The 20,633-nt window shown below is 36.1% G+C and overlaps 1 protein-coding gene across 2 annotated transcripts; it reads right to left on the bottom strand.

Moving 5' to 3' along the window:
- Window positions 1–966: 966 nt before the first annotated feature.
- Window positions 967–2,966, bottom strand: LOC127802893 (uncharacterized). Of its 2 annotated transcripts, none has more exons than XM_052338971.1 (2): window positions 1,621–2,966; window positions 967–1,447 (listed from the first exon to the last, which is right to left on the bottom strand). In XM_052338971.1, the coding sequence occupies exons 1-2, from the start codon at window positions 2,864–2,866 to the stop codon at window positions 1,260–1,262; spliced, it is 1,434 nt and encodes a 477-aa protein (XP_052194931.1). In that variant the 5' UTR covers window positions 2,867–2,966; the 3' UTR covers window positions 967–1,259. The 2 variants fall into 2 exon arrangements, with proteins under 2 accessions (XP_052194931.1, XP_052194930.1); XM_052338970.1 differs by having other exon boundaries at window positions 967–1,450.
- Window positions 2,967–20,633: the final 17,667 nt, after the last annotated feature.

Genomic DNA, 20,633 nt, shown 5'->3' on the forward strand with positions numbered 1-20,633 from the left:
AAGTATACGACAATTTGATTATTTTTAAATTCCATGTTATGGTTTGGTAGTTTCACATCCTTACTTGTAAATGTGATGTGGTCGTGACTACCCAAAAATATTTATATTTATATGAAATATTAGTTATTTGTTGAAATAACTTTCGGAAAAAATCAAAACTTTAATAAAAACAAATAACATTTTAAAATTACTTTATTGTATCAATTAATAAGTATACTATTTATCTATATATCTTTTCTCTCATACTTGTCCATTTACTCAGATTTTTGTAGTGATCTTGGCGGCTTAAATTTGATGTTTTCAGAGATTGATACATATATATATATATATATTTTATTATATTACTTTATTCATTAATTTGGCCCCGGTGAATGATTCTCAAATTTGGAATTTTCTTTGTCAATTTAATATTCATTGAAATTGGAATATGCAACCATTGTCATATAATTTTACTTTTTACATGCCATTAATTGATAGATGGGATGAATTCATAATTAACCTAAATGAATATAACAGATTTGTTTTTAACAACTTCACTGAAAAAAAATGTTTTTGTACAATCAAGCAAACTAATTTTACTTTATAGCCATTTTTATGTAAGATACTAAGTCCAAATTCTTTTCTTAATTTGGAAGTCAAAATTAGTAAAGAAGGTAAACCGCCAAGCAAAAAAGAAAAGAAACCCATATCTATAACACTATTTAACCAATCAATGACATTTCTGGTTTTTGAGTAAAACACACCTAATGAACTGAAAATACAAATAATGTCTTTGTAATTTAAATACAAGACTGTTAACAGTTCTACTGCGAACATCTACAGCTCCTCAACATCTGATAGCTTTTGTTGTACCCAAACCCAAAATTCCACATATAATACCATTAGCATTTATCACTAGTCTTCAAAGGTACTTTTTTTTTAATTTTATTTGGCTGAATCTGACCCATAAGGCATTGATTTAGCTAATTATTCCAGAAATATTTGTATCTATATATTTCAACTGGAGAAAGGATCCCAAAAACTTGGGTTATTTAAATTCACAACACTCCCAACAAATTTATTCAACAAGAAGACTTCTTAGAACAACAACAACAACAACAACAGTAGGACTTGACTCAAAACCAATTGACAAAAAGAAGACTTGAAAACTGAACAAAACTTAAATAAGTGATATTATGACAGCAAATCCAAAGGCGAAGCAACAAAGTAAAGCACCATAAAAGATTTTCATTCATGCTCGACTGAGTCAATTGAGATGATCATTTTTTTCCAGGAATGATCCGTCGTACCATTCTTCTTGTACGTGATTTTCCGGGTTCTGTTTTAGTGGCAACAGATTCATGAGCTATGGTTTCAGTGGCTGCAGACCCCAGTTGGACCATTTTGGTTATTTCGGGATCGACTGAGTCATCCGAGGCGTCTACGGAATGTTCTCCAGACGCTTCCCCTTCTTGTTCAACATTAGCATAAGTCAAGTCAGTACTATATACACATTTTCGTAGTAATATACCCCTAACCTATACTTCTAATTAAATATATTTCAGCTGAAAAATAACTCTCTTTCTTTTTGTATAGAGGAGAGTAGAATAGAAGATATTAAGTGGGTTTTGTGATCTATACCTTTCAATACTTTACGATGGCGCAGAGTCTGTTGGTGATTCGGATTAGATTGATCGCTTTCCGAAGAGATCCGTCGTATAGTTATTTCTCTAACTACTTTACCGGTGATGACTTTAGTGGCAACAGATTCATGAGTTATAGTTTCAATGGCAAGAGACTCTTCTTCTTCTTCAATTGAACCTTGTTGTTTTGCCTTGTCAAGACATGACTCGTGTACGTGGAAGTTGCACCTATAACCCGAGACAGAGAGGGATTTGTTGCAGGCGGAGCAACGAACACGATCCTCCTCCTCCTCCGGCACATTATAGGAGTGCATAACGTGGTGGCTGAAGTACTGCTTCTTCAGATCTTGCGACAGTATTGCTTGATTTTCACTAACTTGTGTTACTTTTGTCGTTGGATTAGGAGTCGATTTCACCCAAGATTCAGCGTCCTGTGAAGAGGATTTTGGTTCTGGAGCAATTGCAAGAGATCCAAGAGCTTCAGTTTTAGGCTCTAGTTGATACTCATGATCAATCTGCGAAGAAAGAGCTCCATCTGTTTGATTTGGTGGAGAATCGTCTTGTTGTTTTTGATCAGAATTGACATCAGATTTATCATCATCAATTGCAGGAATATTAGGAACTGGTGGAAACTGAGGATGATCTGTAATTGGCTGGTCGGGCTGTGGAAGTAGTGGGTCGGTATTCTTAGGAGCTGCTTTTGGATCATTCTCTTGCGGGATACGAGGTTTGGCAGCAGCAAATTCATGAGCATCAGAACTAGCTGTGTCACTCTTATAATCTGTTGTTTGGTCGACCTGTGACTGTGAATGTTTACCGTCCCCACTATGCGTCGGACTAGGGTTAGGGTTAATGAGCGGTGGGTCGTTCACAACTTCATATGATGGTTTATAATCCTCCGAGAATCCTCCAGCCAGAGCGCAATGGACATGGACATCGATCTTACCGATGCCACAGCTATAGGAAAACCCGTAGCCGTCCTCTTTGCAGACATCGCAGTTGAAGAACTTGGTATGGTAAGTCGGGTAGGCAATGAGGTTGAGAGGGTGATTTGCGTGAATTCTGTGGGTGAAGGAGCGTGGGGCTCTGAAGCATAGATCGTGAAGGCAGAAGTCGCATTTGGAGCAAATGAAGGCTGATCCGTAGTCAATGGAAAATTTGCAGCCAGAGCATGTTGCCCCTAGCGATGCCTCAAAGCTCAGGGGATGTTCGTGGCTGAAGTGCTGGTATGCCACTGCCGCCATCTCTCTCGCTTAATCTCTCTGTCTTTCTCTCTCTCTCTCTCTCTCTCTGTGTATGTGATGTTAATTTGTTTGTTTGAAGCTTTGCGTTTCCTCAAGGTAGCGCATGTATATATATATATATATATAGAGAGAGAGAGAGAGAGAGAGAGAGAGAGAGAGCTTGGCAAGAAATGGGAGCAAGTTGGGGATTAAAAAACCATTATTGGGTTGGAATGCCAACGATCTAATGTTCACATCACATGTTGCTGCCTCGGCCCTTGTATTCTTAAACATTTTAAGTTTCAAAGATTGATAGTATTTATTTTTTAAAAATATATTTAAAAATAATAATAAGAGTGATGGTTGTCATATTCTTATTAAAAAATGTGTTAGGCAGAGAAGATAATAGTATATAATTTTCTTAGTCTCCTCCAATGAGAAGGCGTTGTGACTCTTAGTATTATTCTATATTTAAATATTTTTAATTAATAATATAAAATTGAAAAATGAAGTATTTTTCCAATTAGAGATCATTCAATAGAAAATTGCAATTGAAAAATTAAAAAAAAATGGTCTGTTTACAACTGAACAGGCTATATGTTTATATTGTTGGAAAAATTTTAAAAATAAATTTACTGCCCTTTTTTTATGAGAACTAGTACATTTTAGTGATATAAAATTGAACATATGCCCTATTTTTTGTTAATTACGATTAATTGGGTTGTATCAAAATTGACTCCAGTATACAAATTTTTTCTAAAAAATAATGGCTGAAAAAGTAGACAATTTTATTTCTAGTGCATTTGTGATTGGATGTATTTTGAGGCTTGTTAATTTTCTTAGCAATAAAATAAGGTAATTGATACTATATGTAGCATCAATAATTCACACACAAAAAGTCAACATGCATTGCTGATCCATACCATATTTCTAATAATTGTATAAAATGGGTGCAGAAATATTAATTTTGAGAATATTTTGAAGAGATCGTGAAAACTGCCCCCCCCCCCCCCCCCCCCCAAGTCAATAATTATATAAAATGACTTCCAACATTAATTAGTAAATTTGTAAAATAATTTTAAGAATATTTTGAAGAGAATGAAAGGTACCCCAAAGTCAATAATCATATAAAATGACTTCCAACATTAATTAGTAAATTTGTAAAGCAATTTTGAGAATACTTTCAAGAGAATAACTACCCCAAAGTCAATAATTATATATATAAAATGACTTCCAACATTATTTAGCAAATCTATAAAGTAATTTTAAGAATACTTTTAGGTAGTTTGTTAAAATTAATAAAATAAATTTGTATCAAAATAATTTATTTATAAAATTTAAGATAATTTATTTGAAGAGATAGAGAGAGATAAATTTATTTAAAAAGTTTAAAATAAGAAGCCACATAATTTCTTTTTAAATAAATTTAACAAATACAATGAAAAATATTTTTGTTCGATATATTTTTTATATCTTATTTTTATTTATATTTTAATTAATAAATATTATCTTAATAGAATAAAAATTACCTCAAAAGTCAACGACTGTATTAAATGATGACTGCCAACATTAATTATAGTTTATAGTAACAGTTTCTAATAAATGGCTTCAAACGTCTATTAGTTCTTAGTTATAATTTTTTGGGAGCCGTATTTCGATTCTTGGGCAGTCTTGGCGGGCCGTTTCTATTTTTTTTTTTTTTCTTTTTTCCTCGTTAAGGTCAAGCAGTGTTCTATTATCAATAACAATAATTTTTTATAGTCGAATGGATTTTATATCTTTGGATGGCTATGTTTACTCTTTTGGATAATTTTTTTTTTTTTTTTAATTCTTGGATGGATATGTTTAATCTTAACTCTGTTTTCTTCGTAAAAAGGTATCTAAAAAATAATTGGCTCGATCAAAACTTCATCTTTCTTGCACATGCATGCATCGATCTCAATCAAAACTTTCCCATAACTTGCCATCATTGACTCTATCTTTCTTGCAGGAGAAATAAAAGAAATTAAGCTAGCAAGTGTACATAACTTGATAATGATTGGAGCCGAATACTATCGAGTTTGTTAAAAATTGAGAGCCTCCAAGAACTATTCTTTGGACAAGCTATGTTCAAATCTGTGAAGCTAATGCATGGCCTATATTGGCTCGATCCTTTAAAGTCGAGCACAACATTTTGGCTAGTCAATCAAGGTAATCAAATTCCTGATGTACCTTATTCGAAGAGTTTATTTATGTCTTCTTCAATAGTTCGAGCCCTAGGGTAATTCATACTAAAAGTCACAAAACTTTAATATTTTTTGCAATGTGATCACTAAACTTCAATTAATTATAAAGTAATCACAAAACTTTCAAATATTTTGTAATGTGATCACATTTAAGACTTTTCAGCATGCTCTCGTCGACACGTCAGCACCACATCATCGACACGTTAGCAACTCCGGCGAGAACATGTCAAAAAGTCTTAAATGTGATCGCATTACAAAATATTTGAAAGTTTTATGATTATTTTACAATCAATTAAAATTTAGTGATCAAATTGTAAAACACACCAAAATTTTGTGATGTTAGCGTGAATTACCCTCTAGTCCTATCTAGAGTAAACTTTCTCTTCCTTTCATTTGATTGATTTACAGCCCGCGCTTATACTTAATCTCTGGGTCATGACGATGACAGCGGGATTGATATGAAGCATCTCCTCAACTGACTAGGCAAAGCAGCAAGCAGCTGCTTGCCTGCTCCCTGCGTGGGGTTGCCTTGGGCAGCCCCTCCATGACCCCTTCATCTTTCTCATTCTCACATATGTTTATAGGGATATTTCACAATAAATGAAAATTTTAAAAATAAAAATTAAATATAAATTCTTCATATTAATTGATTTTTTTTTTGAGAAAAATGAGGGGTCATGTAAATTGAGACAAGGCTCTCTCTTAAGGAATTTAAAATAAATGTAAGAGAATAGAGAAAATAGAAAAGAATAAAAAATGGAAGAAGGAAGAGGGAAATTAGTGAATAGAAGAAGAATATTGCATTAAGATGACCAATAAAAGGTTGGGAAGCTAGAAGGAACAAGCAAAATCTTCTCCAAAGAGATTTCAATGTGAGATTCTTCCATCCACAAACTCTTATTTCATAGGTTTTCATATTGCATGAGAATTAGTTTCGAAAATGTACTTTATTTTGACTTCACATTTGCATACCGTATCATGTATGTCCATACTATTTTGTTCTGTGCCACTTAAGGCCTAGGTGACGTAATCATGTACCTTTTAAGAAACACTTTTAGTGCTTGTTGATAAAACTCTTAGAAGGAGATAGATATGGTCACAAGTGACATTGCAGAATAAAAACTTACATTTTCTTTTTCGCTTAAGTTAGAGGTGACGTGATCAAGGACCTTCAAGAAGGCATTTCTAGTGCAAATTGAGAAAGCTCTTGGAAGAAGGCTGACATGATCACAAGTAATACTGTGGAATAGAAACTTATATTTTCTTTCATGCAAATATTTTATATACACATTTTTTTTTAGAGATTTCTCACTTAGAATATTCATTTTTAAGCTTGGGTTCATCTCCTAAAATATTCAAATGTTTCAAACAAGACAAGTGGTTTGATAGAATGAAGTTCTTGAAGCATAAGTTTTGGGAAGTTTCATTATTTTTATGGAATGTAATGTCTTGCAAGTGTTATATGTGCTTTTATGTGATGCACTAGAAATATATATAAGTTTTACTTTGACGATATCAAGTACATTAAACATGTTAAACCTATTTTACGAACTCTATTTCATTTAAAATTTGTTATTTTATTTTTGCAAAAATAGATATATGTCCATATCTTGGATTGAAATAACTTAGAAATTTACTTTGAGCATTTCTAAAGATTTTTGGCCAAGACACCTAAAACATCTTTCTTTTTCATTGTTGTGGTTATGGTGGTTGTCAAATAACCCAAATCTGTTGGGAGCCTTTCTTTAGTTGAAATACATGCAAATATTGCTGGATTTATTGGGTATTTAAATTCCTTACGAGTTAGAAGTGAAAAAAGCAAATGGCATTATATTTAGTTTCGTAATATTTGTTTTGGATTTAGGCACAATAAGATGTCATTTTTTTAAGGAGTTATAAGTGTATGAACCCAAGGGCAACTAATATTGTGAAGGACATTGATGTGGAGAATGAGTATTTTCAATTCTTACCCTTAAGTATAAGGTTAGGTTTAAAAAATATAAAAAAAACTACAAACAGGGTATTCCATAAAAAACAAAGTATTGATTTGATGTAGGCTCACCTACAACATACATGTTCGAGTACGGATTGCACAAAGAAAATGAATATTGTTATTATTTTATAAGTAACTAAAAAATTCTACAATGCGAATAAATGTCTTAAATATATGAAAACTGAAAACCTATTGGGCCACAATCCTCTAACGGGCTGGGCTTTTCAAAACAAAATAAAGAAACATTTAAAATAATGAACTAAAAACATAAAAATGCATTTTTAACACTGTAAACAATCTCAAACAGCCAAAATCCATCACACATCACAACAAAGCAATGAGTCAGATTTGTCTCGTTGAGACCTTTCTGAAATGGGGCTGTGGGCCCAAAACGGACACCGTATGTGAAAGTTACGCCTATTTCTTCAAACACAGGCCATCGTAATGTTCCAAGAATGCAAGGGTTGTTCCTCCGTATTAGACACACGAACCTCATCATTCTCCCCGAGGTCAATAGGATTCGTCCTCGAATCTGAACTGCTATCACCGTCATCCATGTTATCCCCCTGGTATGGTAAAAGGTGTTTCACATTAAACACATCAGAAGTATAGATATGAGAAGGCAGTCGCACGCGATATGCATTAGGATTAATCTTTTCAATGATTTCCACAGGACCAATGGTACGAGCGGATAACTTAGAATGTTCATGAGACAACACCTGATCCTTAATAAGGACTGCCTAAACATAATCACCTACTTCAAACTCAACAGAACGACGATGATGGTCCGTCACCTCCTTATACTTACAAGTAGATTCCAACAAATTGGCACGGGTCACTGCATGAATCTGTTGCAAGCTATGAACAAAGTCGACAGCCTACCCATGCAACCGATTCTTAGAAGGCAGCGCCAACAAATCAACTGCCAATGTCTCACGCACAAACAAGGAACAGAAAAGTAGAGTACTATTATCCCCTGCCGAAGAGGCACAATGAGTGTGTAAGCACCCCCGCTCGGATATCCCAGCCGCCCGGACTACCCGAACGGGAGCGCCTACGGAAGGAGAAAAGAATGAGACACTAGACAAAGACCACCCCGGCATGCATACACAAAAAATAAGAACAGCGGAAGCAAAGGTCAAGACATGCATGCACTATGGGTACCCCGCTAACACAGCGGTCACAAGATAAATAAATAAACACAAACTCCTGTGCCGACATACACAAGACTCGAGAAAACACCCGGCACAGTACGAAATAATAGAGTAAATTCTACTTAGACATCAGAGTGGATAGGGATTGACGAGACTGCCTGTACACCACACCGACTCTGCCGCTAAAGCTGACTCCCTTGCTCGGACCTACGCTGGCACTACCTGGAATGATGAAAAGCAAAGTGAGTCGAGAGACTCAGCAAGCATAAGGAAGAAAAGGCTGAAGGCTACACAAAACCAGAAATCTCACCCCAGAATAAACCCCCAGGTACACACAAGCCATGAGACGCTACAACACAACAGCTCAATAGCATAACAAAATAAAGGCACATACCGGTCCTTGGGGCCCACATAAGACACTTGGCACCCAAGTCCCATACCAACCTGTCGCTGCCCTGAAAGGCAACAAATGTCTCCACAAACCTGCACGCGCTGTCCCAGGCCGGTACTCCCGTCACCTGTATCCGTCGGTACTTCCGACAACCGAGCCATAGGCTCCCTCGGAACGGTACTCCCGTCCGAGAACTAAATACTACCAGTATCCATGCAATGCACATAGAAATGCAATGGCGTAGTGAGCATCAACGTGATACAAGGCGCCCATACATCCAAGCATCAGGCCATGCTCCGCCCACATAGTAAACCACACGCCATGCATATGCTCGCGCTGGATGCAACCTAACCAAACTAGAATGTCCGTGTCCAAGCATTCTCAATAAATGGATATCCCAATATGCATCCCGTACCCATGTGCATATCAAATCATGAACAGTAATACAATGTATCTAATCATGCAGTAAATCACATACCGGTAGAGCTAGTCAGCAATGCCCGGCACCGGTCAACGGTCAGTGACTAGGGGTGTCCACCCGACGGTCCACATCAGGGCCGTACCATAGTCTACCCCAACGTCACCAACAACCGACCCCTGCCCCACTGCTCGATAGCTCTAACCGAACCATAAATAAATCTGAGAAAAACTGTAAGTAAACCTAATAAAATCGTAAATAAACCCTCATGTCTAGGAACCTAGTCCCCAAACTGGTTCAGCATCATTCCCGAAAGGAGTGGGGGCGGTACAAACCCCCATAAGCTCACAACAAACAAAACTCTAGAAGTCTCGGATTTAAATTAAAACAAATGAATAATAATTTAACAAATAAAGTTAGGAGCCGAATTAAAGTAAGGGAGAGAATAAAGTACAGGAAATCACGGGGTGTTTCACGGGAATTAAAGATCAAGAAGAGGGGGTTAAGAGCTTGCCTTTACACGACCGTTCCTTGCTTTTCTTGCACACCCGCTGCGAAGTAAAACGTTTGCTGGCAATAAATAAAATCGCAGCTTTAATTAAATAAATCTACCGTGTAATATAATTAATTTAGCCGTCTAAAATCCCACGTAAACGCACCACAATTAAAATCTCAACGAGTCTCATATTTATTTTAAATTAAATCACGCTAATAAAATCCTCGAAGCCAGCTTAATAAATTAAATTTAAATCAACAACTCAAAATTTCATAATTAATAAACGAGTCGATATAGACGAATGGAGGGTATAAAATACGAGAAATCACAGGGTTTCTCACAGGAATTAAAGAATATGAGGAAAGGGATTGGAACTTGCCTGAAACTAGCTGATTCCTGTCTCTTTCGAGCTCCCGATGCAAATTAAATCATTTCCTAGCAAATAATACAACCGGGACTCAGATTAATTAATTTTAATCGCGTAAAATTTATAATTTAAACACGACATGCTTCGACTAATTTTTACTCACGTACCTAATCACTTCTCACGCCGAAATAATTCCAAAATTCCTTTATTTCACTTATTTCTTTCTTTTCTTTTCTCTTCTCTCTTCTCTTCTTCTTCTTCTTCTTCTTCTTCCCGCAGCTCCTCCCCTGCGCCTTGCTTCTTCTTCTTCTTCTTCTTCTTCTTCTTCTTCCTTTCTTCTTCTTCTTTCCTTTCTTCTTCTTCCTTTCTTCCCCACGTCGCCTCCCCTGCTTCAGCCGCGGCCATGGCCACTGTTCCAAGCGGCCGCCACTGCCAGCCACCGCGGTCGCTTCAGGCCGTCCTCAACCGGCCATCGCTGCTCGCCTTAGCCGCCGCCGCTGCTTGCGTCCCCTTCCTTGCCCAGCTGCAAAGCTCGGCTGCCATGGCCGAGCTCTCGGCCAGCTCCCATGGCCGCCCTGCACCTCGCCTCTCTCTCCCTCTCTCGGTCTCTCCTTCTCTCTCAATCTCTCTCATTTTCTCTCCATCTCGATCTCTCTCTCTTCTCTCGGCCGAGCTTCCATGGTTGAAGCTACATCAAGCCTCCCTCCTTCTCTGTTTCCGGCCACAACTCTCAATGTGAGAGAACAATTCAGATTTTTTGGCCCCTGTAGATAGCTTGGCCTCTAAGCTCGTGCACCACAGCCACAAAAAAATACACAATTTAATTAGTTTAATTTAATTTAATTAATTTCACTTATTATTTTTATGAATATATATATGTATATGAGTATTTATATATTATTTTAAATTAAGTTAACATAATTTACACATTGATTAGTTTTGGGATATTACAATTCTGCCCTCCTTAATAGAATTTCGTCCTCGAAATTCGCGCTCAATCCATGTCCTCAAGATACACTCACAATTCTCATGATATTACCTAACACATCTTCCGAGACCTTCCATATCATCATTTTCCAATTCTCACAAGTCCAAGTCTACTACACATCTGATTTGACTTAATACATTAGCACATCTCCCTAATCCATCACCTCAAGTGAACCACGATATGACCACTAATACCTTAACCAGCTTAAGAGACATCATCAAGGTTCCTCTATTACCATCTCATAACTCAACTGATAACGATAGGAGTAGGGCCATTCTCTTGCATGGCGAGAAGCTAATATTCGATAACGTGACCTAAACCTGCCACGTACTTACGACGCACTGGAACATGGAAACGATACGACACCCTCAATCAAGGATTCAGCAGCAATATCCTTTAGTCTGACTTTTGCCAACTGATTCTTAACCAGATACACATCATTTTCTCGGCAGTACTTTCTCCCACAATTTGCCGCGTACGTTCGGGGTCTCGTTCATAAATACGGGTAGCCGTTTAATCAGGACTATCAATGAATAAACACTCTCCACTCAATACATCTCGGAATCTAAAACGTCACCAGATCTCCCCTCCTTATAGGAATCAAGATACCCAATTGTGACTTATTCGGTGGCCACCAACCCTCAATCTTGACCTGCCGCCGATCTTAACTCCAAATAGCTAATTGGCCATACTTCTTCTCGATCACTAAATATTAACCCTGACCTCCTCAAAACCTTATACGGTAGTTGGGACTCGATCTTTAGAACCGATCTTATTTACTCTATAGCCTGTACGACTAAAAACACCTCACCGTATCAAAAACTATTCCATTCCCACGACATCTCATAAGTCGCCTCAAAAACGAAAAGCAACCTAAAGATGTGGGTTAAGCGTTCATCTGACTGGCATAACAAGCCATCTCATGTTTCTGCCGATGTACCCCTTGACCAGCACCCAAAGGAGTCTCATCTCCTCACTCGGTCAATAATCGACCCTAGGGCATGTGGTCCGTGATTAGTACCGAACGTACTCATAGCAACCACTATCCTTACAGCATAACCCAACAGTTACTTAGGCCTGTATCCAATTTCGGCCTTGGCCATACACTTGGGTATCTCCCACAACAATAATCTTAGAGGGAATTTTCTTATTCCTAATTCACTTTATCACCAATGTTCTACGGCAGTGCAAAACGTCTATTATCACATTTGCTTAATCATATTTATTATAGAACCTCAATTTACCTTCACACCTCCTTACGTTACATATCTCCAGTCTGAATATGTACAGACAGTTTAAACCATCAACTACCACAAGCTACCACATTACCCAACCTTCAGTTTTCCATCTCAGTACACCCTATACACATCTCGGTACCTACGGATCTACTAGTAACCATTGGACTCTTATAGCACATTTTCCACCATGTGGGACATTTTCGTACCACTCCTGGTAAAATCCAATCATGAACCTCCAGGTCACATTCTACCACGACCTCATTACATAATACCCTCAAATATTGCACATGATGTTTCTCACACAATTCTCATCCTTACAAAACTCGTAATTTACAACCCCAGATTGACATTATAGTCCCTTAATAATCTCACTAACTAGAGCTTCTCTGGTCACCTCTGACAACCGAGGTAGCTTCCTCTGCCAAGTACGCTAAGTCCTCACTGCTAGCTACGCTAGAGCTAGGTCCAACAGGTCCCTCTAGTGGCTATGACGGTTCCCTCACGGTAGCGTGGACTGACTGGGTGTCAAATAGTGCTCCACTCTTGGGCACGTGCTGTACCGGTCCCTGGGAAAAACTCCCAAATGGCAACTTGTTACCTCACAGCCCTGGTAAAAACATCATAATGGGAATGAAGACTCACATCATTCATCATTACTTCAATCAACCGCCTCTACACGTCATTCACGTGCTCACGAGTGAACAAGACTTGTCTCTTCGACAATCCCTAAAAAGATCTCGTGGATCGTCTCTTAAATCAACTCGTCAAGCAAATACATATAACTCACACGGTATTCCACTTCGTCTTGCCCGCCTCCCTATCCAGAAGCAAACTCCTGTTACCACTGACACCATTAACAATCCAATGCTGGGAAGGCATCCGAATTGGGTAAGGGTATATTGGGAATCTAGGCCTTCGGGTCCCATTGGAAATACTCAAAATCCACATATATCACCAAACATCAGGCAGCTATATAAAGGCGAAACCACCATCTTACCCAAACACCTAGGGATAGGCACAAGTCCTAAAGAAATCACATTCATGCCACTTCACAGTCCCTTCCTAACATGCATTTATCACCCTTGCACGAATATAAATCGGGACACGATCTCTGGCTCAAATAAGCAAAACTCAACTTAACGCAGCCTGACCCTATTTAATTAGCCTAAACCTCCCTAACTCTACCCGACAACCTTGGTGTACAGGAACTTGTCCCCGAAAATTGACTCAAACTACGCTCTGATACCAACATTGTAAGCACCCCCGCTCGGATATCCCAGCCGCCCGGACTACCCGAACGGGAGCGCCTACGGAAGGAGAAAAGAATGAGACACTAGACAAAGACCACCCCGGCATGCATACACAAAAAATAAGAACAGCGGAAGCAAAGGTCAAGACATGCATGCACTATGGGTACCCCGCTAACACAGCGGTCACAAGATAAATAAATAAACACAAACTCCTGTGCCGACATACACAAGACTCGAGAAAACACCCGGCACAGTACGAAATAATAGAGTAAATTCTACTTAGACATCAGAGTGGATAGGGATTGGCGAGACTGCCTGTACACCACACCGACTCTGCCGCTAAAGCTGACTCCCTTGCTCGGACCTACGCTGGCACTACCTGGAATGATGAAAAGCAAAGTGAGTCGAGAGACTCAGCAAGCATAAGGAAGAAAAGGCTGAAGGCTACACAAAACCAGAAATCTCACCCCAGAATAAACCCCCAGGTACACACAAGCCATGAGACGCTACAACACAACAGCTCAATAGCATAACAAAATAAAGGCACATACCGGTCCTTGGGGCCCACATAAGACACTTGGCACCCAAGTCCCATACCAACCTGTCGCTGCCCTGAAAGGCAACAAATGTCTCCACAAACCTGCGCGCGCTGTCCCAGGCCGGTACTCCCGTCACCTGTATCCGTCGGTACTCCCGACAACCGAGCCATAGGCTCCCTCGGAACGGTACTCCCGTCCGAGAACTAAATACTACCAGTATCCATGCAATGCACATAGAAATGCAATGGCGTAGTGAGCATCAACGTGATACAAGGCGCCCATACATCCAAGCATCAGGCCATGCTCCGCCCACATAGTAAACCACACGCCATGCATATGCTCGCGCTGGATGCAACCTAACCAAACTAGAATGTCCGTGTCCAAGCATTCTCAATAAATGGATATCCCAATATGCATCCCGTACCCATGTGCATATCAAATCATGAACAGTAATACAATGTATCTAATCATGCAGTAAATCACATACCGGTAGAGCTAGTCAGCAATGCCCGGCACCGGTCAACGGTCAGTGACTAGGGGTGTCCACCCGACGGTCCACATCAGGGCCGTACCATAGTCTACCCCAACGTCACCAACAACCGACCCCTGCCCCACTGCTCGATAGCTCTAACCGAACCATAAATAAATCTGAGAAAAACTGTAAGTAAACCTAATAAAATCGTAAATAAACCCTCATGTCTAGGAACCTAGTCCCCAAACTGGTTCAGCATCATTCCCGAAAGGAGTGGGGGCGGTACAAACCCCCATAAGCTCACAACAAACAAAACTCTAGAAGTCTCGGATTTAAATTAAAACAAATGAATAATAATTTAACAAATAAAGTTAGGAGCCGAATTAAAGTAAGGGAGAGAATAAAGTACAGGAAATCACGGGGTGTTTCACGGGAATTAAAGATCAAGAAGAGGGGGTTAAGAGCTTGCCTTTACACGACCGTTCCTTGCTTTTCTTGCACACCCGCTGCGAAGTAAAACGTTTGCTGGCAATAAATAAAATCGCAGCTTTAATTAAATAAATCTACCGTGTAATATAATTAATTTAGCCGTCTAAAATCCCACGTAAACGCACCACAATTAAAATCTCAACGAGTCTCATATTTATTTTAAATTAAATCACGCTAATAAAATCCTCGAAGCCAGCTTAATAAATTAAATTTAAATCAACAACTCAAAATTTCATAATTAATAAACGAGTCGATATAGACGAATGGAGGGTATAAAATACGAGAAATCACAGGGTTTCTCACAGGAATTAAAGAATATGAGGAAAGGGATTGGAACTTGCCTGAAACTAGCTGATTCCTGTCTCTTTCGAGCTCCCGATGCAAATTAAATCATTTCCTAGCAAATAATACAACCGGGACTCAGATTAATTAATTTTAATCGCGTAAAATTTATAATTTAAACACGACATGCTTCGACTAATTTTTACTCACGTACCTAATCACTTCTCACGCCGAAATAATTCCAAAATTCCTTTATTTCACTTATTTCTTTCTTTTCTTTTCTCTTCTCTCTTCTCTTCTTCTTCTTCTTCTTCTTCTTCCCGCAGCTCCTCCCCTGCGCCTTGCTTCTTCTTCTTCTTCTTCTTCTTCTTCTTCTTCTTCCTTTCTTCTTCTTCTTTCCTTTCTTCTTCTTCCTTTCTTCCCCACGTCGCCTCCCCTGCTTCAGCCGCGGCCATGGCCACTGTTCCAAGCGGCCGCCACTGCCAGCCACCGCGGTCGCTTCAGGCCGTCCTCAACCGGCCATCGCTGCTCGCCTTAGCCGCCGCCGCTGCTTGCGTCCCCTTCCTTGCCCAGCTGCAAAGCTCGGCTGCCATGGCCGAGCTCTCGGCCAGCTCCCATGGCCGCCCTGCACCTCGCCTCTCTCTCCCTCTCTCGGTCTCTCCTTCTCTCTCAATCTCTCTCATTTTCTCTCCATCTCGATCTCTCTCTCTTCTCTCGGCCGAGCTTCCATGGTTGAAGCTACATCAAGCCTCCCTCCTTCTCTGTTTCCGGCCACAACTCTCAATGTGAGAGAACAATTCAGATTTTTTGGCCCCTGTAGATAGCTTGGCCTCCAAGCTCGTGCACCACAGCCACAAAAAAATACACAATTTAATTAGTTTAATTTAATTTAATTAATTTCACTTATTATTTTTATGAATATATATATGTATATGAGTATTTATATATTATTTTAAATTAAGTTAACATAATTTACACATTGATTAGTTTTGGGATATTACAGAGTGTCCTTGGAGGGTAGTAGTACAATCTTCTTGCCCGAAAAGGTGAAACTATACGCATTACGTCGTCCGTCATGACACACACTCCGGTCAAACTGCCATGGACAACCCAACAACAGATGGCATGCGTCCATAGGCACCACATCACACCATACACTATCACGATACACATTACCAATAAGGAAAGATACCAATACACATCTAGTGACGAAAATTTCATTACCTCGCTTCAACCATGCCAAACTGTAAGGAATAGGATGGGGCTCTGTGGCTAAATTCAACTTTTGAACAGCGGCCTCTGACATCACATTTTCACAACTGCCCGAGTCAATGATAAATCTGCACATCTTCCCCTCAATGGTGCACGTGGACTGAAAGATATGGTTTCGCTGCAAGTTCTCAGATGGTCCCTTAGGCGTAAGACACGCTCGTCGCACTACCAAAAGAGGCCCTACATCACCTGTAAGCACATCCTTATCTTTTGCTGCTTCTCCCTCATCATTGGTAGAGTTGACAACATTAGTTTGGCTCGCCTCTCCTATTAGTAGACCTGGACGTGACTGCCCTTAGGACGGATAGTCCCTCCTCAAATGGCCAAACCCACTACAACCAAAGTAGGGACCACCACGCCCCCGCCCACTAGGAGGAGCCCAGCCACCTAGAGTCGAGGTTGTAGGACCCGCAGACTGAGTGGTCTGATCAGCACCCCGTGAAGGTTGGAACGGACCAGATGTGGGATTCAAGGTGACTTGTTGACCCCCACCTCTAAATGGACCACCAAAACTATTGACTTCCGAGGGTCGCAACTGCCGATTTTTTGCCTGGAGTGCGCGTTGATGAGCCTCAAACATGGACACTGGTGAAAACATATTGAGAATGTCCTGCAAATTCAACCTAAGTCACTACAAAAAAATTGATTTTTAGCAGCAGTTTCTAAAACCGCCGCAAAAAATGAAATTTTGCGGCGGTTTGCAAACCGCCGCAAAATACTATTTTAGTGGCGGTTTTTTTTACATTTTGCGGCGGTTTTCAAAAAATTGCCGCTAAATTTAGAAAATAATTAAATAATTAAAAAAAAATTAATTTAGCGGCGGTTTCTGAAAAACCGCCACTAAATTCAAAAATTATTAAATAATTTAAAATTAAAATTTAATTAATATTTGCGGCGGTTTTTAAAACCGCCGCAAAATTCATTAAAAAATTTAATTTAGCGGCGGTTTCTGAAAAACCGCCGCTAAATTCAAAAATTATTAAATAATTTTAAATTAAAATTAAATTAATATTTGCGGCGGTTTTCAAAACCGCCGCAAAATTCATTAAAAAATTTAATTTAGCGGCGGTTTCTGAAAAACCGCCGCTAAATTAAAAAATTATTAAATAATTTAAAATTAAAATTAAATTAATATTTGCGGCGCTTTTCAAAACCGCCGCAAAATTCATTAAAAAATTTAATTTAGCGGCGGTTTCTGAAAAACCGCCGCTAAATTCAAAAATAATTAAATAATTTATAATTAAAATTAAATTAATATTTGCGGCGATTTTTCAAAAACGTCGCAAAATTCATTAAAATATTTAATTTAGTTTTCAAAAAAGAAATTTCCCCCCAAAACTTGCATTAATAATTTACAATTAATACTTATTGTATTAATAATTTATATTTTATAATTTGCATTAATAATTTAAAATTTTCAATTGCTTTGAAATAATAAGTAGTAATAAAATTTTTCCCCAAAATTTGCATTAATGATTTACATTTAATACTTATTGCATTAATAATTTACATTTTGTAATTTGCATCTTTATATATATAAAAGAAGGATAGTTTTCGAAAAAGAAATTTCCCCCTAAAACTTGCATTAATGATTTACAAATAATACTTATTGCATTAATAATTTGTATTTTGTAATTTGCATTAATAATTTAAAATTTTCAATTGTTTTGAAATAATAAATAGTAATAAAATTTTCTCCCAAATTAATGATTTGCATTTAGTACTTATTGCATTAATAATTTACATTTTGTAATTTGCATCTTTATATATATAAAAGTAGGATAGTCTTCAAAAAAAAAATTTCCCCCCAAAATTTGCATTAATGATTTACATTTAATACTTATTGCATTAATAATTTACATTTTGTAATTTGCATCTTTATATATATAAAAGAAGGATAGTTTTCAAAAAAGAAATTTCCCCCCAAAACTTGCATTAATGATTTACAAATAATACTTATTGCATTAATAATTTGTATTTTGTAATTTGCATTAATAATTTAAAATTTTTAATTGTTTTGAAATAATAAATAGTAATAAAATTTTCTCCCAAATTAATGATTTGCATTTAGTACTTATTGCATTAATAATTTACATTTTGTAATTTGCATCTTTATATATATAAAAGTAGGATAGTCTTCAAAGAAGAAATTTCCCCCCAAAATTTGCATTAATGATTTACATTTAATACTTATTGCATTAATAATTTACATTTTGTAATTTGCATCTTTATATATATAAAAGAAGGATAGTTTTCAAAAAAGAAATTTCCCCTCAAAACTTGCATTAATGATTTACAAATAATACTTATTGCATTAATAATTTGTATTTTGTAATTTGCATTAATAATTTAAAATTTTCAATTGTTTTGAAATAATAAATAGTAATAAAATTTTCTCCCAAATTAATGATTTGCATTTAGTCCTTATTGCATTAATAATTTACATTTTGTAATTTGCATCTTTATATATATAAAAGTAGGATAGTCTTCAAAAAAGAAATTTTCCCCCAAAATTTCCATTAATGATTTACATTTAATACTTATTGCATTAATAATTTACATTTTGTAATTTGCATCTTTATATATATAAAAGAAGGATAGTTTTCAAAAAAGAAATTTCCCCCCAAAACTTGCATTAATGATTTACAAATAATACTTATTGCATTAATAATTTGTATTTTGTAATTTGCATTAATAATTTAAAATTTTCAATTGTTTTGAAATAATAAATAGTAATAAAATTTTCTCCCAAATTAATGATTTGCATTTAGTACTTATTTCATTAATAATTTACATTTTGTAATTTGCATCTTTATATATATAAAAGTAGGATAGTCTTCAAAAAAGAAATTTCCCCCCAAAATTTGCATTAATGATTTACATTTAATACTTATTGCATTAATAATTTACATTTTGTAATTTGCATCTTTATATATATAAAAGAATGATAGTTTTCAAAAAAGAAATTTCCCCTCAAAACTTGCATTAATGATTTACAAGTAATACTTATTGCATTAATAATTTGTATTTTGTAATTTGCATTAATAATTTAAAATTTTCAATTGTTTTGAAATAATAAATAGTAATAAAATTTTCTCCCAAATTAATGATTTGCATTTAGTACTTATTTCATTAATAATTTACATTTTGTAATTTGCATCTTTATATATATAAAAGTAGGATAGTCTTCAAAAAAGAATTTTCCCCCCAAAACTTGCATTAATGATTTACAAATAATTCTTATTGCATTAATAATTTGTATTTTGTAATTTGCATTAATAATTTAAAATTTTCAATTGTTTTGAAATAATAAATAGTAATAAAATTTTCCCCCAAATTAATGATTTACGTTTAGTACTTATTGCATTAATAATTTACATTTTATAATTTGCATCTTTACATATATAAAAATAGGATAGTCTTCAAAAAAGAAATTTTCCTCCAAAACTTGCATTAATGATTTACAATTAATACTGATTGAATTAATAATTTGTATTTTGTAATTTGCATTAATAATTTAAATCTTTCAATTGCTTTGAAATGATAAGTAGTAATAAAATTTTCCCCTAAAACTTGCATTTAATACTTATTACATTAATAATTTACATTTTGTAATTTGCATTAATAATTTAAATCTTTCAATTGTTTCGAAATAATATATACTAATTATGTAAAATTAATAATAAATTTTAAATATACAAGTTTTTCAATGCTAATTGTTTTATATTAAATTTGCATGAATTTTATGGGAAATATTAATAGACAACTTAAACTATTAATTAAGTCATAGAAAAGTATCTATTTATTTAATATATTATTTTTATATCTTTATTCTATGTATATTTATATAATAATTAAATATGATAGTCAAATAAAGTATTTTGCCAAATGTCAATTATTAGGGTTGTCAAGTATTAGAGTTTTTCAATGCTAATTAATATTTAAGGTATCACATTTTTAAGACTATGGAAGAAATCAAAATTCATTTTTTTAAAATTTTGTTATTATTGAAAAAACTTATTCTTACTCATATTTAAGAGTTTTAATTTATATTTATAATTATAATATAATAAATAGAAAATAACGAACGTCTTTAAGTGAAAATATTATAGATTTTATAATATTTATTTATAAATAAATATAATATAATAAAAAAAATTATAAGTATATTGAATTAAAAGTGTTCTCCATTAGCATATTGAATAGTGAATAAT

Source organism: Diospyros lotus, chromosome 5, assembly GCF_014633365.1.
Source record: "Diospyros lotus cultivar Yz01 chromosome 5, ASM1463336v1, whole genome shotgun sequence".
Lineage (NCBI taxonomy): Eukaryota > Viridiplantae > Streptophyta > Magnoliopsida > Ericales > Ebenaceae > Diospyros > Diospyros lotus.

Excerpts from the sequence above, each read along its gene's own strand:
- LOC127802893 (XM_052338970.1), bottom strand. The coding sequence starts at position 2,866 with ATGGCGGCAGTGGCATACCAGCACTTCAGCCACGAACATCCCCTGAGC. Across the intron at positions 1,451-1,620 it reads CCATCGTAAAGTATTGAAAG|AAGGGGAAGCGTCTGGAGAA; the intron begins GTATAGATCACA and ends ATGTTGAACAAG.